General features: G+C 43.4%; 1 protein-coding gene and 1 pseudogene across 5 annotated transcripts in view; one reads left to right on the top strand and one right to left on the bottom strand.

The window, feature by feature from the left end:
* LOC114637052 (myomegalin) overlaps window positions 1-27166 on the bottom strand; it is a 166011-nt gene that overhangs the window by 111425 nt on the left and 27420 nt on the right. For all 5 annotated transcript variants that reach the window (XM_028785188.1, XM_028785192.1, XM_028785189.1 and 2 more), the window contains exon 4: window positions 15536-15646. In XM_028785188.1, the coding sequence (XP_028641021.1) occupies window positions 15536-15646 (111 nt within the window). The remainder of the gene's footprint in view (window positions 1-15535; window positions 15647-27166) is intronic.
* LOC114637055 lies at window positions 17560-18647 on the top strand (annotated as a pseudogene).

The raw sequence follows: 27166 nt of genomic DNA, 5'->3' as shown, positions 1-27166 counted from the left end.
AGAGAGAGAGAGAGAGAGAGAGAGAGAGAGAGAGAGAGAGAGAGAAAGAGAGAGAAAGGAAGAAAGAAAGAGGCAATGGATAAAGGAAGTGGACATGCAAACAGCGAAGTGCCGAGGGCAAGGGGCTCAGAATGAAGGAATGAAGACCACCCACGGAGGGTATTCTCCTTGCCTCAGATCAGGCTGGAACACTATGTCATGCAGTAAGCCCACGGACCAGGTCCTCCACTGGTCACTCGCTTGTATCTTTACCTCCATTTCTAGCCTAACCCTACAAACAAATAACAACAACAGATGTGACTGGTAGAAGTGTTGGATAGACTCTAATGGAGGACTCGCTGTTCTTGACTCCCAGAGCACATGCTTCTGTGTAATTCCCTCGCTTTGGTCCAGGCAAGACATGGGACTCGTTTCTAAACAACTGGATATGGCAAAGTTGAGGGAGAGATACACTTGGGAGTTTGTTAAGGTTTTAGACCATCTCAACTGCAAACAGAGGTTTAAGAGCCTCTCCTTTGAGACTTGAAATAAGTAACGATGGAGGGAGTGGACACAGGACAAGACGCAATAGGAGGTTCAAGGAACTCCAGGCAGCCTCAGCCTTCCTCGTGCTGTGACCCTTTAATACAGTTCCTCATGTTGTGCTGACCCCCAACCATAATATTATTTTTGTTGCTACTTCATAACTAATTTTGCTGCTGTTATGAATAGTAACGTAAATATCTGATAGGTGACTCCTGTGAAACTGTTGTTTGACCCAAAGGGGTCACAACCCACACTGAGCTAACACTTAGGAAGAAGCCAAGGGCCTTGACTCTACTGCCACAGGAAATAAATTTTGTTGACAACCTGAAGGAGCTCAGAGGATCCTTCCCTAGACAACACTGCAGACTGACCAAGTCTGTGGCGTGGCTGTTAGGACACTAAGCAGAGAGTTCAGCTAAACGTCCAACCAAAGAGGACTTACAAGAGATTGCACACGAGATTTAGACTCTGAACCTCTGAGAACTGTAATCTAAATAAACCTCTTTTCGTTGTACTGTTCCAGCCTTAAGTATTTAGTTACAGTAACAGAAAAGGGACTAGTATCAATACAGAGCCTTTTACACTGTGCTACCCTTCTTTTCTTTTTCTCCCCTAAGAGGATTTTCACTTTCATGGTTATTTACTTAGAACATTTACTGTTCATTGCCCATTCGTGATAGACAAACTTGATGAGGTATTGTCTGCTTAGTGCATTAGTATTTACCAGCCCTCTCTAGTAGAACAATTGCTTTGTGTGTGTGTGTGTGTGTGCATATGTAAATGTATGTGTGCATATGTATGTGTGTGTGTGTGAATGCACACTTTTGTGTATGTCAGAAGACAATCTCAAAGGTATTTCCTCAGGTGCTGCGTGCATGTGTGCGTGCGCGTATGCACACACACACACACACACACACACACACACATGCTCAAACACGCACATGCACAAAACCCTAATGTGCCAGCTAAACCATCTTATTTTTATCTTGGCAGGGATAGGAAACAACTAATTACTACCTGTCAGAGAAACTGAAATGTACTCTAAGCTCAAGATGGAAAAGAAAAATCCCAATTCTACTATCCTTTTCTATTTTTTATTTTGTTTGCTTGTTTGTTTTGGTCCAGGCCCAGGCCAGCCTTGGTTTCTTCTACCTCAGTTTCCAAGTAACGGGGACTGTACAGGTACACTGTCACACCCACTTTGTGATCCCAGGTTCTGTTTGATTTTAATACAGTTTAAGTCACTTCCTGTTTCCTCTGAATTTCGGGGTACATAAGCCATAGCAAGGACAGCCCTGGCTGTACTACATTCCGTGAGACAGTTTCCACCTGATTCACAAGGTAAAATAAGGCCAGTACCATCTTCTCCTACAAATCCATGACTAAGATGTCCACCTCCTCCTGCCACTGTCCTGGCAGAAGCCACTATGTCACAGATATCTCCTTAACAACCTCTTTCTCTTTCAGTCACCCTTGATGCAATGTGAGCTCACTGCTGGAAAACATCATTTGCATTTGAAAGAGTGGCGAACTTTAAATTCTAAGTAATTCTTCTCTTATTAAGTGTAGAATTAGGCCGCATAGCTGCTGGGATAACAGGTGAACTCCCTGTGCTTGTTAATGGCACATGGGGTCCTGTGGAAAAATGGGGGAAAGAGAGCTCCTTCACAGGCTGCTATGCGGCTGAGATTAAATATGGAGAGAATGTATAAACGGGAGCCTGGCACATAGTATTCTCTAAATCCCCCTGCCTCTACCCCTAGGGTTAAAATGGAAAGTATTTAGCATTTTGAGGTGACAATGAGGCACAACCTGACTCTAAAAACCCCTTCTGGAGCTCCAAAGATGCAAAAGCGTCATTTTCTATATGACTGTTAGTTTCTTTTTCATTTTAAATCCAGACCCTTAGGTACTAGCTAAAGACTCTGGCTCCTTTAAGAGGTAGAAAGAAAAGAGAGAAAGTTCAGAGCCATATCCCAGAGCCTGAGAAAGAATCCAATTGTTAATTAATAATATCACTTTGAAAGAGCAGCAGGTCATGCAGGTCTCTTCTGTGGCAGACCCAGCTTTCCCAGGGATGAAGGAGCCCCTTCTACTCTTCCCTCCACCTCTGCAGACAACACTGGAATGTGTGACTACTGTCTCAGCTATAGAGTGCTCCAAGGCACCAATGGTTAGGCAGCAGCCTGGGCTACTGCATGGCCCAGGTTAGGAAGGATTAGAAAAATAGGGCTTAGAGAAGACACTGTTTCTTACCTCTTTGTGCCTCACAGGTTTGTTACCTTCCGGGATTTTAGAGCCAGGAAGACTCTGGATCCAGCTCTGGGCCTATTTCTTCCTGGCTTGGGAGCAGAGTGATGGTGTGGTCCCCTGTGACATCAAGTGTGGACAAGACCAAGTTTGTGCCTATGCTGAGCAGAGATACTCAGTTTGGCAGGAGTACGCCAAATGAGGATGTCAGCTGGAGCATGTTTGAGAAAGGAGGGGACCTGAGACCTTCCAAGGGAGGTGATGTGCAGGGGAGCTGACCTCAGGTCCGCTAGCAGGCCCACACTCTTTGTCCTAAAGATTATAGCATTGAGTCTGTCCGCTTCCCCAATATTAAAGATTTCCAAACCTCTCTTGAGCTGTTTAAGACCCTATGGGCATGAAGATATGACTCCTATGAGGCAGCAGAACTTTCCAGAGGGATGGAGGATAGGAATCTGGCATTACAAGGCAGTTTGTGCCTTTTATTTCTTTCTCAAGCCAGGTTTCCAAATAGTGGGTATGGAAGTTGCCCAGTGAGGCCCAAAGGCACTTCTACAGTTGCTTGGCCAAAAGCCACTTGACTAATGTGCAGCTATCCCCAGAACGCTATGTACCATGTCTGCCTTCCAGTGTGTGATCGGATTAGCTGCTATCTGGCATGATAGGGTGTGCTCACTTCCAGGTTTCACCCGCTCCCACCCATAGTGCGCTTTCCCCCATGTACTACGATGCAGCCTCATTTCTCTGCGCAGTTGAACTTGTTTAGATGAGATGAGACTAGCCAGAGCAAAAAGCAAAGCTCACATAGCTTTCGAAAAACCATGTACAAAAGCCCTGGGGAGAGGGCACACAGGTGGAGAAACTACGATTTTCTTCTGACATCACAGTATAGCGTTAGACGTCTGTGAATGAGTCTAGCGCCTGTTATGTGTATTCTATTTTGGCCTGTGACAGGCAATGAGAAAGAAAAACTAACTTCTCACAAGCACAGACATTTCTTGAATTTTTGTTGTAGATTGAAGAGTTTGTTGTAAGTATCCTGGACAGGAGCTTGTGTCTCCTGGATTTCAGCTTGACGTCTAATATTCCATGTTGTAGTACACCGTGAGGACATAATTGCTCTAAGGTACAGTTGAAGAGAAGAGTTTTAGTGAAGACACGAGGGAGAGTACAGCCAGAGGTATCAAGTCCAGAGCAGAGAGAGAAGGTAACAGACCAAATCTGGCCAATAGACAGAACCAGGCATGAGAGGAGAGATGGAGACAGAGAGGAAGAAGGGCAAGAACATGGAGGAGAGCGGGCCAACAGCCAAGAGAGGAGCACGAGACTGAATGGAATCAGAAGCTGTGGGAAAGGAAGCCTGTGAGCTGGAGAACTTTAGGGTAGAGGGTGGGGCATGAAAAGGTGAGAGGAGCCACAGGTACTGAGTCAGCCTGGAGGCCCGCATGTGCTTTGAATGCTAACAGCCACCTCAGCTAGCCATTTGTCCTAAGTCTTTTGAACCTGATATATGTGACATAAGGCAAATTACTTTGGTCTTTTTATCTTTAAAATAAACGGTTCACTCATCACGGAGAAGCTAAAAGACTGGCATGTGGCAACTCGCGCTAATATTTTTATAAGGAAATTTTTCTGCAAAGTGGAGAGTTTCTCTGGATTCTCTCTAGCTCTAAACAGTGGTTCTATGTTCTTTCTCTCCCATCTTTCTGGCTATTCAAACACACCAAGGCAGAGTTTTCTCCCTCTTCCCCTGCCTAGACAAGATGCTGATCAGCAAGACCTCATTTCCTGCTCACAACAAAGCGTCTACCTGCGCAATATTGAATCTCCCAAAACCACATTAAAAAGACCCAGCTCTGCCCACTTTGTATTACATCCAGTAGGAAAAGCTGCTTCTGAAAGTGCAGGCTCACAAACCCCAGGCTTTCCCCTAGTAACAGTGCTAATTATAACTCTGCTACCTGGTAACAACACTGGCTTCCCCAGCATTGGCTGAAGCCATCCCAGTCCTGCTGGTACCACCCATCCTAAGACATCAGTGTGTGGGGGAGGGAGGGAAGGAGAGAGAGAGGGGGAGAGAGAGAGAGAGAGAGAGAGAGAGAGAGAGAGAGAGAGAGAGAGAGAGAGAGAGAGAGAGAGAAAGAGAGAGCCCTGCTAGGTATCCAGCCTCACAGATCTCTAGGCATCAGTCCGGGTACAGCCCAGGGAGTTAAACACAGAAAACAGGGGGCTCAGAAACAGTGGCTTGGCCTAGCTAGGCATCTCACTCCTAGCCTGTCTCTCCTCACAGTCAATCATGAAGTCCTATGGGTAGTTTATGTCCTAAGCAGAGGCCCCTTCCCTCTGTGCCCACTGCCCTGCCCTCACTTGGCCCCTCCCTTTTGTCCTCCTTTTTTTCTGTTTCATCTCACTGGATTCTACAATCCCACCCAACAGGGGCATCTAGCATGGTCCCTGCAATTTACAACCCATCACAGGCTCCGCTAAAAAGGCATGAAAGACTGTGCCCTATACATACGCATTTCAGTCTCATCCTGTGCCTATTACTTAAATCCAGCAACACAGAACGACTTAGGATTCTGTCCACACACCCAGCAATCCATTTGCCTCCAGCTTTTGCTCTTCCTTGTACCCCACCACTGACTGACTAACAACTTTTATTCCTTTTTGAAGTTCAGGGGTCATCTCCCCAAAGAATCCTTTGTAGATTCCCCCTCCATCTTCTCTGTTCACTTGGGGTAGCAATGCCTTGCTTGAATTCCTTTGCACTTTGTCCATTTACCATCTTATCTCTGATGTTTACTTGTCTTCAAAGTCTTAATGCCCATCTCAGTACCGGAAGTATAGTAGAAGCCTTATAAAGTCTTACTGAAGAGGAGATAGGTGGACTCAAGGGTTCCCAGGTTTGTCTTCTACCTGCCTTTCCGGTGTCACCTTCAATCACCACAAGCCCTCCCTGCCTCACATTCCAGCAACACAGAATGCCTGGACGTGAGCCAAGCACAGTGTTCATTCCTGCCTCTGCCTTTATCCATTGCCTCTCAAGTCTAGAAAGCCTTTACTCCTTCATGAATTACAGATGGTTGTAAGCCACCATGTAGATAGACCCTGAGAATCAAACCAGGTCTTCTGCTCCTAACTACTGAGCTGTCTCTCTAGACCCAATGTTTGAACCCTTAATCTACCTTTTCCTAACTGCAGAACCTTGGCCAACTCCTGTGAGCCTGAGTTTCCTCACTCATTCCCTTCCCTTCCTCAGATGCTGCAACAGACTATGTATTAGCTAAACAGAAATGGTTATTACTGTCATGTGTGCCTGTAGACAGTGCTAGGGAGAGCCTACCTTCTCCTCATCTACACTGACCTCTGGCTGCCATTGCCAAAGTTAATGCTTTTCTTCATATATGGAACAGAGTTGCCAACATTTTTCTATTCTACTGTTTGTATGTATGTAATGAATGCTGTGTACATGCTCATGCATATGTGGATAAACAAATGTGCTTGCATGTATGTATGTATATTTTGCATGTATGTAATGTATGCTTCTGTATATGGACATGTGTATGTGGTTAGATGTATATGTATGTGTGAATACTTGTGGAGTCCAGAAAACATTTTCTTTATTCACATCTACCTTATTCTTTAAGATAGGGTTTCTCACTGAACCTGGGGCTCACAAATTTGACTAGGGTTGGCTAGCTAGCAAATCCTCTAGTCTCTGCCTCTTCAGTGCCGGGAGTACACTGCAATGCCCAGTAGTTTCTTTGTGTTTGTTTATTTGGTTGCTTGGTTTTTTGATTTTTGGTGACAAGGTTTCTCTGTGTAGCCCTGACTGTCTGGGAACTGCTCTGTAGACCAGGCTGGCCTTGAACTCAGATCTGCCTGTCTCTGCCTCCAGAGTACTGAGATTAAAGAGATTCACCATCATGCACAGCCATTGTTTTAATGAGATTACTGAGGACTGAGGTCAGGTCCTCAGGCTTGCATAACAAGGACTTTACTGATTGTGCAATCTCTTCCAGGCCCTCTTTTTTTTTTTTTTTCTTAATGACTTCCTTAATCATTGTTAACTTTTGGAAAATGTTTTAGTTGCAAACACTTTAAGACATGTGTATGACAATGAATATGTACCATTTAAACTTTTAATAAGGAAAATATGTGATAGGAAAAAGACAAAAGGTTTGCGCGTGTGCACACACACACACACAACACACACACACACCACACACACACACACAAACACACATGTCAGCATATGAAGGCCAGAGGATGACACTGGCTTCTTCAATCCTTCTTCATCTTATTTTTTGAGACAAGGTCTCTTTCTGAACCTAGAGCTCACTAATTTCTAGACTGGCCATCCAGAAAGCCCTAAGGGTCATCCTATCTCTGCCTTCTTAGCATTGGGAGTACACATGTGTGCACCTAGCCAAACTATTTAAAGATATTTCCCTGGAAAAGCATCCAATTTACATGTGTGTTCTGCTACATGCACTCTGTGTGCTGACTCTTGAAGACATTGGTATCTATTGATTATCTTTTGGGGAGTAAAAGTTGGATGAACGTAGAGAGTATCCATTAAACAAATATCTATTAAATATTTGTAACTGATATTTGTGTCCTTGGTTAAAATTTTCTTGGAGCTTCACATCCATTAGAACTGCACATGTGTGCACACATATATTCATGCACACTCACACAGAGAGAGAACAAATGTTCAATTAAAAAGTTGGAAGCCATACATACTGTAAAATGGTTCATATATATGAAAATAGTATTAATCATCTAAAAATTACACATAGAATTGCAATATACTCTAACAATTCTTGTCTGGTCTGGAAACCCATATCAAGCAGACATTTACCAACCTGTGATCACAGGAACCTTATTTACAATGGCCAAATGGTGGAAGGAGTAGGCATGGAGACATGACAAATATGTAATGAACTGGTATTTAGCCTTCGACACAAGGAAATTCTAACACAAGCTACAATATGGATGAGCCTGGAGGGCATTACATGAAGCAGTCACAAAAGGACAAGTGTATCATTTCCCTTCTATGAGACAGTTGGGAGATCATGAAGACTGAAAGCACAGTGGGGTCAAGTTCAGCTCTGTGGATGGGAAGTGATGCTTGTATGACAGACAGTGTGATTGCACAGACTGCACACTTAAAGGTAGTTGGAAAGCTCAATCTTGTTACATATTTTACTATTATACATATGTGAGAGAGAGAGCAAGAGAGAGAGGGGGGAGAGAAAGAGCAAGAGAAAGAGGAGAGAGGAAAGAGAGAGAGAGAGAGAGAGAGAGAGAGAAAGAGAGAGAGAGATTGAGAGAGAGAGAGAGGTTGGGTATCTTCCTCTATTGTTATTCAACTTATTTTTTCAGAGGTCTCTCACTGAACCTGACACTCACTAATTTGGCTAGGCTAGCTGCTGGTGAACTCTGGGAGATACCTAGTGCCATCAATTCTTTTCATGTTGGCCCCAGCACCTCTGCATCCCCTTGTCTGCCACTACTATCACCATCCACCACCCCAACCCCAACACTGGAGCTACAAACATGGGCCTTATCAGATTTTTTCTTCTAATCATTGGGAAGCAAATCCCCAACTAAATCCTGGAGCCTAATCTAATTCAAATCCACGTTTACTCACCCTCTTAACCACAGTTACATAATTTATACTTCTGTCTGCACTTATTCCAAAAACCGTTCTTTCTAATAACTGCGCATATCCAGATTTGCACAGCCATAGCCAAGGGATGGTACTGTTGAAAGAACGGCTGGTTCAAGTTCCTAGCTCGGATGCTCACCTTGTTAAGAGTGCCACTTTTGCTGTGTGCACACATGCATTCCTGCATTAAGTCAAACATCTCTTGATAGCATACACTGTCTACCGTGTTAGCTGCTCGTGGAGAAAGGCATTCACACATAAAGAAAGGTGACAGTAATCGAGCCACTGCAGATGTGTGCATGTGTCTCTTGTAGTAATGAGAACGATAACACGCACCAGGTGTCATGATGTGTTTTCACAACTATGAGACCAACACAGAACAGACAGTGTAGCCCATTACACTCCACAGCTACGGTCCAACAGGCTGTGGTACTGAATACCAAGCAACTGAAGCACAACGTACCTAAACACGCAAGCAGAAGATACAGTCCAAAGACAGAGAACAGTAATCTGTATAGGGTCTTGATTGTAAGTGGAGCTTGAGGGGCTGGAAGGTGGGCGTGGTTGGTCAGCGGGTGAGAGGGAAGTCACTGGGAAGGAAGGCCTCAACACCACTGTGGACTTTATGAACACTATGTACTTGGGTTACATCAAATTTACCTTTAATTCTTTTAATTAATAATTAGCCTCAATTTATTGTCTACTTTAAAAACTTTTAATTTGTTTTATTTTGCTCTTTTGTAATAAGTTAAAATATAAACATACTATATGGTTGTTCAAAAAATTATACTGTTAGTCTAAAAGCCTTTTTCTATTTTAATTGTTTTCTTTTTTAATCCTTTCTGTTTAAAAAAACAAAGAAACTAAGACAAAAGCACACATTGGCCCAGACCTACCAGAGTCAGTACCCTCTATATCACTGCGTCCCATCTCCTCCCCACCCCCCCATCTCCTCCTCACCCCCAAGCTCCCACCCCACCCCACCCCACCCCACCCCATACAGCCTGTCCTTCTGGAATATCCTCAGGGCAATAGTGCTAATGGAATTATCTATCGTCTCATGATAAATGACTTCTGACATCATTCCTGCAGGACCTGCCTGAGGCTGTTCTTAAGTTAACCTTTCCATTTTGGTAAGTAAAAGGAGATTACTTAAAACCAATGGTAAAAATTATAGTAAACATTGTGACCCATGCCTTTAATTCCAACACTCAGGAGGCAGAGACAGGTGGAGGTAGATCTCTGTGAGTTCGAGGCCAGCCTGGTCTACACACTCAGTGCCAATTCAAGTCCAGACTGATATATACAGTTCAATTTCTGGACATCAAGAGCTATACTGAGAGACCTTATCTCAAAAAACAAGAAATAATAATAATGATAATATAATTATATTATTATCATGTATTATAGTGTAGTAAACACACAAAGTAAAGGATGATCTTCTGTTAATCTAGAGCATCACTATGGCACATGATGCATGTGCTATGCTCTTATACACCTGGCTGTGTCCCAGGTTGGTTCATACTAGCATCATTACACACATGAAGTATCATCCTAAACGACTACAAAGTCTATGACTTTGGTAGGAATCACTTTGCTTCATTCAAAGCTAATGGTCTGTATTTGTCTAATTAAATCAAGCAGAGAGTAGCAGATCCAAGGTTCCACATCAGGAGTGCCACACTCACAGCTCAGTAATATCATAATAGTAGGAGAAGGACAATTTGGTGAGCAATAAAGTCAGGAGGTTGCTCACCATAGCTATAAAATGTGCTATGTATAAGCCTCTAAGACTACCTGGGAACAGGGTCATTCGATCTCAAAGACGAGAAAACTGGTCTATCAAGATGGCTCAGCCAGTGAAGGTGCTGTCACTAAGCCTGACAATTTGAGTTCAATCTTTTGGACTCACATGGTGGAAGGAGAGAACTGCAAGCTACACACACACACACACACACACACACACACAGAAACACACAGACACACACAGACAACACAAACACACACATACAGACACACACACCAAAATATCATTTAAAAACTTTAACAGTGAGAAAACTAAAGAGGTTTAGGTCTCGAATCAGGCAGCTTAAAGCTCATAAAGGAACGAGACACAGCTTGCTTTACCTCTCTCTAAAGGCCAAATTCACTCTCATCTTCCAATATTATTAATACCTTCTTTTTGGGAGAACATCTCTTGACAAAGAAAAGTATAGTTAGTCAGATGGTTCACTGGTTCAGAGCACATTCTGGTCTTTCTGGGAACCCAAGTTCAGTTCTCACCACCCAGACTGGGTGGTTCACAGTCCAGAGGAATCCAGCATGAGACCTGTACTAAGTGTGTGCGTATAATATAATAATATATAATATATTTTGGTGTATAATTAAAATCATAAATAAGTATTTTAAAAGATAAAAATGAAAGTGCAAAATCAAACTTAACTGGGTACAGTTAAGTTAGATTCTCTGCAAAAATGTGAAAGTTGTACAATAATTCTTTAAAGAAAACCAATGATTATAAAATGAAACGTATGTACTTTGGAATCTGTAGTTATACATTGATTCACTCTGGTCCAGTATGACAATATTCCTTTTCTCTTCACTTTCTACTCTTGGACCTAGCTTTGTCACATTTGAAGTCTAAGCTAGAAAATAATCATCACGGGGCCAAGTACTGGAGATTTTCAGAGTGCCATCGGGAGACCACATGTTGATCATAACAGCAGTGGATCTCATTCCAGGGCTGGGCACATGTCTAGTGGCTGTACACTCAACTAGTAAGAGAAGATGGAGGATTAGGTAATAAATGATCAGGTCAGCCATGATGCCACCTAGAAATTACTTACACAGCAGCTGTATCCAGCAATGTCATGAAGCTGTCCTGCATACCCATCTGTGGACCACCTGCAGTGTCATCTCTCTTTTCTTTGATCTGCTGTTGGGAGCTATATGCCTTAGTGGGTTACTCCTTAGCTTGATTTGTAGAGTCAAAATAGTAGCCCACCCCTTTGCCTGCAGAACTGAACCTACAATTACTACTGGCTACCACGAGGGGGCAGTGAGCCCTAAATCCCATAGGTGTATGTTCCTGTTTATCTGTGCTAAGGGTAAATAGCCTCTTAAAAATGTTTGGGGGCTGGAGAGATGGCTCAGCAGTTAAGAGCACTGACTGCTCTTCCAGAGAACCTGGGTTCAATTCCCAGCAACCACATGGCAGCTGACAACTATCTATAACTCCAAGATTGGATACCCTCACACAAACATACATGTATGCAAACATCAATGCATATAAAGTAACAAATAAGTTATTTTTAAAATGTATATATGAAGTTAAATTCTTATTAATATTTACAAAATCTTAAACTTCAAGGATACTTTACTTAATATTCAACCCATAGTAGCTAGTTTCAAAGAATCCGTTTTTTTTTTTTTTATGTGTAGCTCAGTACTCTTTAATAGATGTATGGTTGGTATGATTTTTAATTTTATTTTCTCAGTTCTCTAATAGGCCTAGAGGAGGGAACTCTAGAACGCTTTTTAAATTTGCTTTTAGGTTGATAATTTTAGGCTTTGGCATAACTATAGCTTTTACAACTACTCTTACTGAAAAAAAATTCCATATAGCTTCCTTCCCAATAAAGCATTTATCCATTTCAGCAGCTCCCTCACCTTGTCTCTGTCTCTGTCTTCTTATCGCTTCCATTTTGTCTCTCTGTCTCTGTCTGTCTCTCTGTCTCTCTGACTGTCTCTGTCTCTCTGTCAACCACCTAAGGGAGACTTGCCCACTTGGAAAGAGAAACATGGATCCTCTCCCAGTCCTGTTCTCCCTGTCTCCCAGAAGTAGTCATGGTGGAATGTTTAGTTATCTCACATTAAGACAGTAATTTTTCCCTCTTCGGTACCAAAATCTAAAATAAAAATACAATAGACTTGTAGTACATATGTTCATAAGCACTGGTTTTCTTTAAAGAATTTCTTGTACAACACTCGCAAACTTTTGCAGAGAGTCTAATTTAAATAGATATAGTTTTATATTTTTATTTTTAAAAAAATATTTGTTCAACATGAGACAAAATCAAGCTAAGTACAGTAACAGATGTCATCAGAACCACGTGACTCACCCCGTGGTTCTAGTTACTTTACTACCAATGAACCTTCCCACACTAAAGGATGCAATAACAAGCATGAACATAAGAGGCACCATTACGGTCATATTATAAAGAACAAATCTTATTTCATTTCTAAGATACCATAATAACTACTAGCAAGTATACAATGATTGTCCTCTTCTGTAAATGTGATGCTATTAAATTTATAGAGCAGTTGATAAAAATTTTATGTCGTTTTCATGGCTGTTATTTATCCATACAACAAATGTGTCTGAGTGCCTGCAGCATTATTCTGAATGTCAGCTCTGTGGCAGCTGGGACAGGCTTGGAGAAGCTACATAGCTTGTCTAGTGGTTGCTGGGGACTCCTGGTGCAATATTTCTGAATCCTTTGTTCTTCTGTCAAGGCAGAACTTTGCTGTTTTCTATCACTCCCTCATCACTACATACTGGGATAGACTTTTTTTCCACCTATGATGTTAATAATTTTAAAATAGCAAGTTTAGAGGTTGGAGAGATGGCTCAGTTCAATTCCCAGTACCTAGGTGAGCTCTCACAACTGTCTATAGCTCCAGTTTCAGGGGATCTGACACCTTCACACAGACATATACGCAGTCAAAACAAGTCAAAACACCAATGCAAATGAAATGAAAATAAATATATTTTTTAATGGCAAGCCGGGTAACTGGACTCATTTCTATATTCCCAGCACACAAGGGGTTGAAACAAGACAATCACAAGTTTGAGGCCAGCCAGGAGACACAGTGGGATCTCACTTCCAATGTGTTCTACCTTCCAAATAAAAGGACATTTAACTGAAGTCTTCTTTTAAAAGCAGGGTCTCAGATAAGCCAGGTTGACTTCAGACTCTCTATATAAAGAAAGTTTATCTTTTGCCTCCACCACTAGAGTACAAAGATGATTGATATGCACCTCTATGGCCAGATTATGTGGTGCTGTGGCTCAAACCCAGGACTTCATGCATGCTAGGCAAGCACCCTACCAGCTAAGCTGTCTTCCCAGAACTTAGCCTAGTCGTTAGGGAAGTGTTTCTCAATCTGTGGGTCTTGACCCCTTTGGGGGGATCACATATCAGATATTTACACTAAGATTTGTAACATTAGCGAAATTACAGACATGAAGTAGCATCAAAACAATTTTATGATTGGTGGTCACCACAACATGGGGAACTGTATTAAAGGGTCTCAGCATCAGGAAGGTTGAGAACCACTACTTTAGTGGTTTCAAGTAGCTGTAACCAAATGGGAAGGGTAACATGACAGGCAGGTTGAATAAAAATTGCGGGAGATGGAAAAAAAAGGAAACACAGTGCTTTTAGGTTGCTGGAACCACGTGAAACAATGGTTGTCTGCCCACTCTGTCCTCACAAGACCAAGTAGAGATAGGTCATAGCTACCTGCATGGGATCCACCAGCGATATGGATCCAGTGGAAGGATTGTCCTCTCTATCAGTGACTTTGTGTTGTGACTCCTTGCCCATACCCAGTGGCAGCTGCCATAATCTAGTCAATCACATTTTTCCAGAAGACAGACGGTGTCCTCTCTCATCCCACCCAGAGGATTCCTGAAGAATCATTTCTCCTTAGCCAGTGCAGAGCAGAGAATGAGCCATGATGATTCAAGCACCAATCACCTGACTGAGGGAAGAACAACCCTTTCCCTCCAGGGATCTAGAAGTTGCCCCTTCTGCCTTGTTTTGGGGACAGTTCACGGAAAGACTTCCTTCTGCTATACAGTGAAGAAATCTGTTCCCTCCTCCTACCCTGAGGACCACATAGCCATGCATCCTTCCCCGTCTGTCCCCTGAACCTCTAGCAACTCCCCAGGAGACACACTCACTACACAGCCATGGACAAGATGGAGAGGAGGTTGGAGGGGGTCTCCAAGAGAGTAAGAAGGGAACATGGACATTTTAGAAAAGGAAAGAGACTAAAACTCTCCGAATCAGCCAGTTCGCACTAACCAACCTGACCATAGACATCACTCAGATATCACCACTGCCCCTTCTCAGATTCACCAGTCCACATTAACTGAATTGACCAGATAATCATGTGTGCTCTCACAGAGCCCAGCTGTTTCTCAGATCTAAATGCTTAGCTGGTGGTTTCTAAAGCTTCCCAACCTCCCCAACAGGTCAAGGTAATGCTCAGGGAGCTCTCTGATGTAGACAGGTGGGTATTTATTGGGAGCTCTGTTAAAATCGGAGGCAACCAGCCCTAGACACCCGCACACTTCAGATCCTCTTGCTTAGACCCCAAGAGGCCTAAGGAAGTCAGTGTAGGGATGGGCCAAGAAACTTAATCCCTGTGACCCATCAGGACTCAAAGTCCTCTTCCCAACATGCTGTCTCATCTCATCCTCAGCTCTGCCAACCGGCTCACATCAATCAAGACAGCCCTCCACCAGGAGGTCCACTCTCCCTCCTCTCTCCCTCCTCTGTCCCATGAGCACCCCTTTTTACCATTCTACAGCAAACAGTTCCTAGGACTAAAATGTCTAATACTCTTTCAAATGTGGATCTTGCCTGACCACCTTCAAATGAAAGCATGAATTTCTCAAGGAAAAATTCTCCTTGGTGGTTTCTCCACACTACCATATTTTCTCCCAGGACCTAGAGCGGGAAGAGGCCTTTAGGAGACTGTGTGGCCTGAGTCACTTCCCCCCAGGCTCATTTTAACATGCAAATTTCTGGGCTTCCCCACCCAGCCCCTAAAGGTGAGTGTCTGGGGTAAACACAGGATCTACGTCTTAGCCCAGGTGTGTTGCAACAGAGTTTGGAGCCTCTGGCTTTGCTTGGCCCCTTCCTGTAACACTGAAAGAAGGAAGAAAGCCGGCCCCAGAGAGGGCAATGGGGCTGTCCGAGGTCACAGGGAAAATACCCAGATACAGAGCCTTGTCTATCGCGGAGCAGCAGGACATCAGTCCTAGACAAGCAGTCCCAGGTGCACTGGACTCACCCGCTTGTAGACGTCCTCCCGGCTGACTTCATACTTCTGTTGCATGCGCTCCTCCAGGAAGTAGATGCGCAGCTTGAGGCTGAAGTTCTCCTTCTTCAGGTCATTGAGGTGCTGGGACAGAGTACGATATCCATTAGACATGGTGGGCGACCCATGGGGAGGAGCATGCCCGATCGCCCCCTTCACCCCAGGAACACGATGCAGCCTTGCCGCGGCATGGAGCAGGCAGGCTAGGACGCTGTTGAGGCTGTGGGACCCCGGAGGCTAAGGCGACATGGCCGCTGTTGGTGCACTCCAGGACCTGGGACTGGGCTCTGGGCTCTGGGCTCTGGGCTCTGGGCTCTGGGTGCTGGAGCGCAACGCGCTTTCTTTTTTTACCTCGGGGAGATATTTGCGGAATCCCTGACGGAGGAACACGCTGTGTGAACTCAGACACAAGTGGCAGTAACCCGACTCCAAGTCAGGACAGGGCTGTCAGCTCCCTCACCCCCCCCCCCGCCACACACACACACACCCTCTCCCCCGCACCCCCTAGCCTCAAAGCCGAGGGGGCAGTTAACAGCTTTTTTGGAAAGAGAGGGCCTGGCAGCTCCCCTCAAATACTTCCCAGAAACGGGAAGAGGGTGGTTAAGGTGGTACTGGGGTTGCAAAGGAAAGAGAGAACTGGAAGGGCAGTGGCTGGGGTGGGGTGAGGGGGAGGCAGACTGAAACTGTGGAAAGAGTACATGTCCGCAAAATGGCCCACAGAATAGTGACCAGAGCCAAGCGGCCTCTGTCTATCAGGTGTAAATCTTAAGGTGCTGCGGATCAAAGAGGTGTCCAATTCCCTTAGTGATCCAGAGCTCAGCTCCGGCCAGGCCAGTGTCTTCAGTCTTTCTCCCTTGTCATTTTCAGTCCCGGGGCTGTACGTTTTCAGTCTTTATTCCCGTGCTCTCTGCTCCCCACACACATCACACACCCGCAAAAGAAAGGGTGGATCTTAGCTGAGAGGGACCTTTACAGTTTTTCAGTGAGCGAAGGGAGGGAAGCCCAAGGGTCCTCCCTCTGAGGGAGGGAATGTGGGAGTGTTTGGGGAGAAGGGGAGAGCAACATCCCAGGAGACCAGAGATTTCAGCCACTTGCTAGCTCCCAACTCCCGCACCTGCCTAATGGAGCCGGGCCATCATCACCAGATCCTGCTCATAAAGCCAATTAAGATCCTTGAGTGACAGCTGCAACATTAGCAGGAAGTGTTATTTATATCACATCACATGGGACTTTGAAGGTGACTGGGAGACAGCCTCATAACCCAGGTCCCAAAAGAGGTTTTTGATTTGGTAATACCAAGTTGGAAAAATTATGGTTAACATCTGAGATAAAGGAAATTATTTTTTTTTATATTTATTTCAAGCGTCCACTTCTTCCCTAACCTACCTACTCTCCATCTTTCCCATTCTTTCTGGACCTTCATAATGATTCCAGTCAACCTTTCCCAAGTATCCAGAGGTCACACACAAAGGTGAAGACAGCCCCAAAGAACAGAGTGGCCAAACAGTTGGTCATGACATGTTAAAGTGTATTCTATACTGTAATCTTACAAATTTGTGCTTTTCAAACTTTTTATAGTTTGCATTGCAATACACACACACACACATACACACATACACTTATTCAATTATGCATTATAATCTGTATTTTCGATTTCTCTTTCTGGGAGCGACCTCCTGAATTAACGTACTGAACACTGAGTAAGTCTTACCCTGTAGTTTGGAAAACACTGACTCTAAGGGAACTCAGAATGAAGGATGATTAGTTACTACTGGGATGAGAGCAGCAAATGCTCCACCAGCAACTGAACATACACTTGGCCATGAGCAACAAAGCTCAAGTAAATCAGATGGCTTCAGCAGTGCAGAATGAGAACTGTGCAATGGAATTGTCTATTCTTCTAAAAAGACAAGATTGTAAGAAGGGAATATGGGTCTTAATAATGGTTAGACAAAAATACTTCATATTAAGGAATCTACTCCTTTCGGTGGCCGGACATGGGCACACAGCAGAAGGACGTTACTATCAAGTCAGATGCTCCTGACATCCTGCTGCTGGAGAAGCATGCCGATGACATCGCCTCCTATGGCTCAAAGAAAGACGACTATGAATACTGTATGTCTGAATACTTGAGAATGAGCGGTGTCTACTGGGGCCTGACAGTGATGGATCTCATGGGACAGTTTCATCGCATGAACAGAGAAGAAATACTGGTGTTTATCAAGCCAGCATGAATGTGGGGGAGTAAGTGCCAGCATTGGGCACGACCCCTACCTTCTGTACACACTCAGTGCTGTCCAGATTCTTACTTTGTATGATAGCAGTCACGTTATCAGTGTGGACAAAGTTGTGGCCTATGTTCAGAGTCTACAGAAAGAAGATGGTTCCTTTGCTGGAGACATTTGGGGTCCCACTAAACAGTTGGTCTAACTGGAATAAAATGGCCTGCTGGGAGTCCCAGCATGCCCCGTGCTGGTTTGTCAACACACCACATAAAAGGTAAGGAGAAATTGATACAAGATTCTCATTTTGTGCAGTGGCAACTTTGGCTCTCTTGGGCAAGCTTGACGCTATTAATGTGGAAAAGGCGATTGAGTTTGTTTTGTCCTGTATGAACTTTGATGGTGGATTTGGGTGCAGACCAGGCTCTGAATCTCACGTTGGACAGATCTATTGATGCACAGGATTCCTGGCCATAACTAGTCAGTTGTATCAAGTGAACTCTGACTTACTTGGTTGGTGGCTTTGTGAACGGCAGTTGCCTTCAGGTGGACTCAATGGAAGACCCAAAAAGTTACCAGATGTGTGCTATTCATGGTGGGTGTTGGCCTACCTAAAAATAATCAGGAGACTTCATTGGATTGACCGAGACAAGCTTCGAAGTTTCATCTTAGCATGCCAAGATGAAGAGACGGGAGGGTTTGCAGACAGGCCAGGAGATATGGTGGATCCGTTTCACACCTTATTTGGCATTGCTGGATTATCACTTATGGGAGAAGAGCAGATTAAGCCTGTTAGCCCTGTCTTTTGTATGCCTGAGGAAGTGCTTCAGAGGGTGAATGTCCAGCCTGAACTAGTGAGCTAGTCAGATAGATGGGGAAGTTGCTTTAGTGTGCAATATGAATTGCTGTATTTGAAGTGTTTATCAAACCTACAAGTGACTTAATATTTTGTATATCATATGTTAATGATAAATTATATAACTATTGTAAAATGAATATGTTGGTATTTAGATCTTTAGTCTTCTGAGTACAGTTTTTGTCAGTACTGTTTGTTTTTTAATGTCTAACAGCAAACTTAAAAAAGCTAGCATTTAACTGATGCCTCCCTGTGTCCTATTGACCTGTAACAATGATGGGAAATGATTTCTGTTAATAAAAATGATAAAAACGAGTGAGACTCATGATTTAAATAAAAGGTGCACAAAATTGAGTAAAAAGAAAGAAAGAAAGAAAGAAATCTACTCATTTAAAAATCTGCACATAAAAATTCTACATGTCCATTAAAATTTTAACTTTCAGAATAAATGAAGTTCATTGAGATTTAGTGACAATGAGGATAAAAGCCAAAACTCAAAGCACACTTTTCTTAGCACTGTGCTATGTTCCTGTATTCTCAGCTTCTCGGGAGGCAGAGGTAGGAGGATTACTGCTTCCCAGAAGTTTGAGGTCAGCCTGGAGAACCTAATGAGGCCGTGTCTCAGACACTAACAAACTTTCTGGGACTAGCTCTGTTACTAAATATCTGTGTGACCTGAGGGTGTACCTCTCTTGACACAGAACTCTCCTCATCTTGAAAGTGAAATGACTGGGTACAGGTGGGTAATGGTTATTAACACTTCCATTTTGCTCAAAGGGGTTAGATTGTACATAGTGTGTAGTTATGTTTTGACTGTCTACTTGAATCCTTTCTCTTATGCATATGAGTACACTGTAGTTGTCTTCAGACACACCAGAAGAGGGCATCCAATCTCATTACGGATGGTTGTGAGCCACCATGTGGATACTGGAAATTGAACTCAGGACCTCAGGAAGAGTAGTCAGTGCTCTTTACCACTGAGCCATCTCTCCAGCCCCTGAATCCTTTCTCTTAAATCACATACAATAATTTCATAGAAGGCTTTAATTAGAGAAATTAAAGTATGTAAGACTTCAGGGCATTCCACTGCAGCTGAGATATTTCCCGTACTTATTTCTATTCCCTTTGCTCTCTTTCCACCCCTCCTGCCCCTTTACTGGGTTGGTGGCTGGTTTGGTTTGGTTTTGGCCAGTACCTTCATGTCAGTACTTATATGATGGTAAGTTCTTACTTTTCTAGGTTTTCTTTCTCTACGGGCTTTCTCAGTTAAGAGTTTAATCTACTTTTAGTGCTATGTTTTTATCTCCCAAGAGACCCCTAACTTTGTCTTCTTGCCCAAGATCTAGCCCACACACCCAAGGTTTTGCTAGAGGGTGCAACTTGAACTGCCATCCTCACAACCGACTTCATGACAAACACTTCTGCATGAGTCCAAGCATGTCAAACAGACTCCACCAAAGCCATCTACTCTTCATACTGTAGCCAAGGAAATGCCCCCAAAACTCAAATCTCATCAGAACCCTTCGTGGGCATCTCATCCATCTCTTAGGCTAAAGAGAAAACTAGATCACATTTCTTTAAGACACTCTACCTCTTCTCTTCTTTCAAGTCTTAGTTGGAATTCCATCAAATTCACACTTTCCCCTCCCTGGCTGACTTCCCCTTCCGAACTCTCAGTCAGGCAGCCACTAGCATTCACTAAGTGTTCATATGCTGCCTTTTGATATCCTCTTGGATTGTTGACATTATTTTGAGTCATTTGACTTCCCACGTAAACTCTAACCTCCTCCACTCATCTACGGCCATCTGAGTAAATGTCTACTGAGTTATACGTCTGTTCTTAACCCGTGCAACAACTGAAGACCGCTTCTGCAGGAACAGTCATCCCACAGTGAGGCTACAGGCTACTTACAATTACTTCAATCAGAGCAGAGTGGTTTGGGGGCTGGCAAGGAATATTTTGAGTTTGTGCCTATACTCTCTTGGCTTTGTATTTATAAAGTACTCCCTAAAATAATCAGTGAAATTAATGACTAGATATGTATTCTCTGTTTTGTGCTATGATTTACTAACCCACTTTCTTATCAATGAGTTACTTTGCCTAGACTTCCCTCCTTATGTAGATTTCAGGAGAATGACAGGTGCCAAGAGCTTTCATACTTCAAACATAAAAGGCTAGGGCACACTGCCCGCCTCCAGCTGACCTTATGATAAATGCACCTTAGCTAGCCATGCCCCTCCTCCACACCTCCCTGACTCCTCTAAGTCACCCGTTAACCAGACCTTCCTCACTTCTCCACAGTGCCAAACACTGTCCCTTCCCTTCCCTCAAAGCCTTAAAATAGATCTCATTGCCCTACTGCATGGTGAAGCCCACCCCTCCCCTTCAGATCCCAGTACACTCTCTCCTATCGTTAAATAAATCTTGTGACCTCAAGAAAATAATCTGCCTCCATATCTTCTGTTGAATTTGAAACTTTGTAAAAGTATTTTTTAATAGTTCTGAAGAAACCACACTTTCTTAAAATGGTAGTTGTAGGAAAATTATATCTTGTTCACTTACGTTCCAAAGTTCATAGGCCCACAAGAACTTTTTTCTGTGAGATTTATATTAGCCTCATTGGTAGAAATCACCACGTGAACGTTAATATCTCATACTTGTTGACATCTAAATCTGAACTTTTTTATCATTTCTAGAAAGCATTCTTTCCTCATTGGAACCAATTCCAATGTGTTGCAAGTCAAGATTTGCGGTTGAGAGACTGAAGCTTTGAGTCACTCCTGGCTCACTCTCTCACAGACACCATGTCATGTGACTGCAAATCCCACCGTCTATAACACACATGTATTAGAAATACAGGTCACAGATGCCATGTGCCACCACCACAACATCTCTTCCAGGGTGTCCCAGATCCCATCACCTCTCCCCTGAGTTACTAGAGCAGTCCCCTTTCCCAGTGTCCATGACCTGGTGATGGTGGTTCATCTTTAAATTGCAAGCCCAGGTGGATCTGGGTCCCCTCCTCTCCCCTCCTCTCCTGTTCCCTTCCCTCTCCTTCCACTACTCCCTTTCCCCTCTCTTCCCTCTGCTGAGTTCCCACCTGCACATGCTATCCCAGCTACACTGGCTCTTCTTATTCTTCCTCAGGGCTTCTGAGATGGCTAATCCTTCAGTGTGGTGTGCTCCTTCCCTAGATAGCTGCCGAATCTTCTTCCTATGACGCACCCCATTTAAGACTAGAGCTCACCCCACCCTCAGCCCAGCTCTCCTTATCACCCCAAGAGTCCATTCCATTATAATCTCTTAGATTCTTCATTGACCCATTTACCTTAAATTTCTTTCCGTCAGCATGCACTCTCCATGAAAAAACTGGGGTGGGTCTGCTTTACCCCCAGTACCAAAAATGATGCCTAGCATACAGGAGGCACTCAATACATGAGTGCTGAATGACAGAACGGACTGATAATTAAAGGACTAACTTCTATGTTCTCAGTGGATTTGGTTAAACTTAAATTCTATCTGCATCCCTGACATGGTTTCTCCTTAGAAATGGGTTGTTTTATATGTATATGTATATGAATATGTATATGTATATATATATATATATATATATATATATATATATATATATATTACTGTAGTAAACTGATGTTAACAGTGCACAATCTGGACCTTCTACAAGAGTTCTGAACCCATGGGTATGTGAAAATTACAACCTCAAAACTCTGCAAACTCCAGAAATAGGAAGAACAAAATGAAGTAGTCAGGGGAGCTTGTCCATGAAGGTTCCACAGAGAACTGATACGTCTTTCTTCTTAAAGAAATGGTCCGGTCTGCATGGACTGAGGCAGCGAGGAGAAGCCAAATGTAAGAGGACAGAGGGCTACGTAGGCTCAAGTCTAGGGCCCCCACACCTCCTGGAGAGAACCCTGCTGAGGAGACTGGAGCAGTCAGTGAGGAGTCAAGAGTTTCCTCTTTGAGGCAGGTTCTAATGGGGAGAGTTCTAATGAGGAGATGAGGAGAAAGATGGTAGGTCAGGGAGAGCCAGGAACTGTAGGTCAGCAGGCTCTTTCTTTGTCTGCCTGTCTGTCTGTCATCTGTCTGTCTGTCTTTCCTCCTTTTTTTCTTTCTTTTTCTTTTTTGCTTTTTGTTTATTTGTTTACTGCTTTTGTTTTGTAGCTTTTCAACTAAAATCCCACAAACCAGGCTATACTGCCCTAGTACTTCAGGGCCTCCAGTCTTGTGTGTCTGGAGAAGGTCCATGTTGCTTAGGACAGAAACTACAGGCTCCAAGCGTGTCCACTTACCTCTTTCTTTTGCCCTCAGTACACTTCAGATGCTTTACTCTCCTTTCAAAACATTTTCCTTCCAGAGATAAATGGGTCTCCTCTGTTCTTTCCTGAGTTTTCTCTTTCTATATCTTTCATAATATATTGGTCCAGTCTTGAAATAAGACTGTAATAATGACTCCATCGATGCCAGCAGTAGGAAGAGAATTACCACCCAGCTGTCGTATGTCATGCTCCATTAACATAACCAACTGTCAAGTCAGCCTTTAAAAAACTCAGCTTGACATTTGCTTAATCATATTCAGACCCCCCAGATAGCTCCTATAATGGAATTGCTTGAAAACATATTCTCTTAGCAATTTTTATCCTAAAAACATGTTCCTCTTCACTAGAGCTGATTAATCGTCTGAATAGACTCGTTCTTTTCAACTGTAATATAATATAAATGCTATACTTTAAACTCAACTAACTGGATAGCAGTGATATTTCATATTTTGTGTTGTTTGGGGGGAAAGCATAGCCTTAAATGGCGAACTAAGAAATGGAAAAAATGTTTTTAGCATCTCTGTGTGATGTATTTAGATTACCTGGGATATAGCCTGGACCAGTTTTTAAGGGAATTTCCAGAAAGGCTTAACTAAGGAGGGTAGACCTACCCTGAATCTGGGAAATACTACACCCACCAAGTTCTGGGGCCTTAGTCTGACTGGAAAGGAAAAAAGTAGGGACCAGCTGAGCAAAGCATCGTGTCTCTGCTTCCTGCCTGTGGGTGGTGTGTAACCAGTCACCTCATGCTCCCTTAGCAGCCAGGGCTGCTCTTATTGCAACACCCCCTCTCAAACTGTGAGGCAAACTCTCCTTCCTTCATTCTTGTCAGGTATTTGGTTATGGCAACCAGAAAGGTACTTACTATACTCCTGATAGCTAATTATCTACTTATTAAAAATAATATGAGATCATATGTGAGTAAATATATATGTAACAATATGAAACTGTGCAAAACCAATCACTTTAGACACCTAAGTTCAAATCTGGGCTTTGCTATTGTGTGAGTTGGGAGAGCCTCAGAGAGGTCGAGAATGGAAGAGCTGTGTGTGTGTGGGGGGGGGGGCCCTAAGGGGTTGCCAGGAGGATTGCAGCCATGTTTGCAGTGGTAACTTCTAGAGGACTGTTATTTTAACAATTAGCTCATTATTCTTCATGCATTCTTGTTGCTTGTGAAACAGTTTATAAAAATAAAACTGCCCTAAAAGAAGCAAAACTAGGAATTACAAGAAGGCAGGGGCAGGAGAAAACATCCATTTTATAAATATCCACTGCCTCTTTAGTAGCAATAGGCGTTGTGAATTTATGGTCACATACCACATGTTAGTGAGTATTTCTGTTATGAGAGAGAGTAAACTTCCTGTCTGGAGAAGGACTTTGATGGGACCACTAATCACTTGTCAGGGGCATTGCTCAAAGTCTTCAAAGATCAGCAGAGATAACTTTTAAGATCTCTGACCAGGGCTGGTGAAATGGCTCAGTGGGTAAGAGTGTTGACTGCTCTTCTGGAGGTCCTGAGTTCAAGTCTCAGCGGCCACATGGTGGCTCACAACCGATCTGTAAAGATATTTGATCTGATGATCTGATGCCCTCTTTTAGGGTGTCTGGAGACAGCTACAGTGTACTTACATATAATAAATAAATAAAAACCTTTGGGCTGGAGACAGCGGGGCCAGAGTGAGCACGAAAAGGGAAGTGGGAGGAGGGAGATCTCTGGCCAACTTGATTCTTCCATGTTTGAATGTTTAATTGCTGTGATTCCTTAGATACAATTATACAGTGTTTGTCGCAACAATCATCTTGCATAGGATTTATGATGTAGTTAGCATTTTGGTGAACATTATTTCATTACGTCCTTAATACCACCTGTGAGACAGGAAAGCAAGGATGACGACTCCAGACCACATTTCCCACAGTCGGGCGGCTCCATATTGCAGTTATCAGGACCTCAGCCAGGACACCTGTGACCTCGATGAGCCTATGACACACCTGTGACTAATGAGGTACTTCCTCTTCTGCCTCAGGCCTCCAGTCTTCCCAAATTGCATCTTAACTGTAAGTGGTTGCCCCTGTGCCCTTGGGAAACCTTCTTGAGACTGTTCATATTTTTAAAAAGAAGTTCTTCTATTTTCAAGATGAATACACCAATGTCAGCTCTCAGAAAATTGTACCGCATTACTGTATGACCTATAAACCCTCTCCTCATTACAAATCCAAAGAATTAATACAAATAGCTCCACAAAACATGACCATAATGCTCACCCCAGCACCATTCATGATAGTTCAAAGTGGGAATGTTCAAAATGTTCTTAAACTGACAAATGCATAAGAAACTTAAGGTATCCCTATAACAGACCACTATTCAGCTGTAAGAATGATGTACTACCACATGGGCAAGTCCTGAATGCACTTACTGTTAGCATCTTGTCTAAGCTCCGCCCCACAGTTACCTGGCAACAGCCATATATGCCTGACTCACTATGAAAGGGGCTGCTTGCCCCCTCTGCTCTCTCTTGCGCTTCCATTCTTGCTCCTGCTCTGTCCTCTCTTCCCTTCCCCCTCTTCCTCCCCATTCCCTCCCCCACCTCTCTCTCCATGTGCTCATGGCCGGCCTCTACTTCTCTACTCCTCTTCTCTGCTCTGTCTCTCTCTCCCTTTCTCTGTCCCTACTATCCTCTTAACTCCCCCCTCATGCCCTCAATAAACTCTATTCTATACTATACTGTCTGTGCTGGTCCCTTAGGGGGAAGAGATGTCCCAGCATGGGGCCGCCAGGGCAACCCCTCCCCTGCATCTGACTATACCTCCACCAAACACATCCCCTCTCTATCTTTTTATAAACACATTACTTACTAAAGGGAAAAGGCAGGCACAGAAGGCCAGATGCTATATAACTCCACTGTAGGAAATGCTAGATCTGTAGGAATGGACAGATCTAGGGGAAGCACTAGAGTAGTGGTTTTCATGGGACAGGGACAGGGACAGGGTAAAACATGGAGAGGCTCTAATGAGCATGAGGCTTCTTTCTGGGGAAATATTCTGGAATTAGGTAACAATTGACAACTGCACAACTGGAATTGTACACTCTTCAAGGATAAATTTTGTGTGGTACTTAAATTGAGTTTTAATAAAGCTGTCATTCCAAAAAGAAAAATGAAAGCAAAGCCAGAAGAGAAACTTGCCTAATTCATTGCGTCTTAGAAAAGACTGTTTTATTGATCACAAATAAATTCATTTATTGGTGACAGATAAACTATGTTAAGCGTTATTAGGGCTGGAGAGATGGCTGAGCAGTTAAGAGCACTGACGGCTCTTGTATAGGACCTGGGGTTTGGTTCCCAGAATTCACATGTGATCACAACCATCTGTAACTCTAGCTCCAGGGGGTCGGCATGCTGTCCTATAAAGGGACTGTGTGTATGTGGTACACATATATAAAATCAAACCCAGTGAATATTAAATAGTTGATCCTAAATGGATCACAGGCTCTAACAGAAAGTCTACCTAAGTGGCCTTCAATATCCATTAGCTATGATTAAGTTTTATCATGAGGAAGTTTTACTGTAATCCTCAGATTAAATGGTCTAAAATAGGATCCACTCTACATTTTGACACAAGGAAAACATACCCACTAGGCAATCTGCATGAACATGTAAGGCATTTTCTCAGGACTAACAGTCTAACAAGGAGAATCAAAATCATGTAATTTGTTCTTGCATTCCCCAAGCCCCTTCAGTGCAACACACCGTCTCTGCTCAGTATCCCAGATGCAAGCTATGAATTCTACAAGGACCAGACTTCTTTTCCCTTTGAGACTGGATAATAGACAAAGAAGACATTGAAGCTACCATATCATCCTGAAGCTCCAGAGTCATTTAAATGCCAAACTCTGAACACCATTCTGCTTTCTGCCCTTCAACTCAGAAGCACACTGGTGCCCACACTCAGCATCCTTCTCCAGAAATAGCCAGCCTGATACCAGGAGAGCTCATGCATAAGCCCATCTTGGGCAGTGTCCTCACTTGCATAGAGGATGAGGATTCAGATGATGTCCAATATGCCATCCCCTGCCACGCTCACACACCCATGCCACCCACAGTCCTGGAATAACACGGTGTCATCAATCCCCTCACACCAGAGCACTGGGAACTATATAAAACAAAACAAAGCAAACAACTTCCCTGGCCACCA

The sequence above is a fragment of the Grammomys surdaster genome, unplaced genomic scaffold (genome assembly GCF_004785775.1).
Source record: "Grammomys surdaster isolate TR1022 unplaced genomic scaffold, NIH_TR_1.0 125156, whole genome shotgun sequence".
NCBI lineage: Eukaryota > Metazoa > Chordata > Mammalia > Rodentia > Muridae > Grammomys > Grammomys surdaster.
This window is presented reverse-complemented; position numbering and strand designations above follow the sequence as displayed.